At 66.7% G+C, this 814-nt stretch overlaps 1 protein-coding gene across 1 annotated transcript in view; it reads right to left on the bottom strand.

Moving 5' to 3' along the window:
* The window catches only part of NR1I3 (nuclear receptor subfamily 1 group I member 3), a 5,119-nt gene that overhangs the window by 1,861 nt on the left and 2,444 nt on the right, over window positions 1–814 (bottom strand). The window contains exons 4-5 of the mRNA XM_017737664.1: window positions 110–255; window positions 5–19 (exon numbers count right to left, since the gene is read on the bottom strand). Coding sequence (XP_017593153.1) covers window positions 5–19; window positions 110–255 — 161 coding nt within the window. The remainder of the gene's footprint in view (window positions 1–4; window positions 20–109; window positions 256–814) is intronic.

Below are 814 nucleotides of genomic sequence, written 5' to 3'. Positions count from 1 at the left end.
CAGCTTCGCGTACAGGAACCTTTGGGGGGCCGCAGGGCACAGCCAGCTGGGCCTGGTGGCCGGCCCCACCCCCCCGGGGACACCAGTGCCACCCCGTCCCGGGGCTCACCTGCCCTCGGGCGGGGGGTGCCGGTGGTCGATGTAGCTCTTGAGGGTCAGGGCCACCTTCTCCTGGAAGGCGTCGATGACGTCGCGCTGGGCGATGCCGGCGTGGTCTGGGGAGGGGGCGTGGGGTGACGTCAGCGGGATTTTGGGGGATCATCGAGTCCGAGCTGTGCCCGATCCCCACCGTGTCCCTGAGTGCCACCTCCAGGGGTGGCCGCTCCAGCCCTCCCTGGGCAGCCCCTGCCAAGGCCTGGCCGCCCTTTCCAGGAGGGATTTTCCCAAATATCCACCCTGAGCCTCCCGTGGCACAGCTTGAGGCCGTTCCCTCTTGTCCTGGCCCCATTCCTTGGGATCAGATCCCAAATCCCCCCAGGAAGAGCCCGAAATTCCCCTCTGGACCCCCTTTTCTCCAGGATAAACATTCCCAGCTCCCTCAGCATTTCCCAGCCCCTTCCCAGGCCTGTCCCCTTCCCTGGACAGTCTCCAGCCCCTCAATGTCCTTAAACTGAGTGACCAGAACTGGACACAGCCCTCGAGGTGTGACCTCACCAGGGGGACAATCCCTGCCCTGGGCCTGTGGCCACACTGTCCCTGACCCACCCCAGGTGGGGGTGGGGGTCCCTGGGGGTCCCTGGGCACACCTGGCTCATGTCCAGCCGCCACCCCCCAGGTCCCTTTGTGTCCAGCGTCCCCACCCTGGGGGTTGTTG

The sequence above is a fragment of the Corvus brachyrhynchos genome, unplaced genomic scaffold (genome assembly GCF_000691975.1).
Source record: "Corvus brachyrhynchos isolate BGI_N302 unplaced genomic scaffold, ASM69197v1 scaffold496, whole genome shotgun sequence".
NCBI classification, from domain to species: Eukaryota; Metazoa; Chordata; class Aves; order Passeriformes; family Corvidae; genus Corvus; species Corvus brachyrhynchos.
Note: the sequence above shows the minus strand (reverse complement) of the source record. Positions and strands in the feature narration are given on the sequence as shown.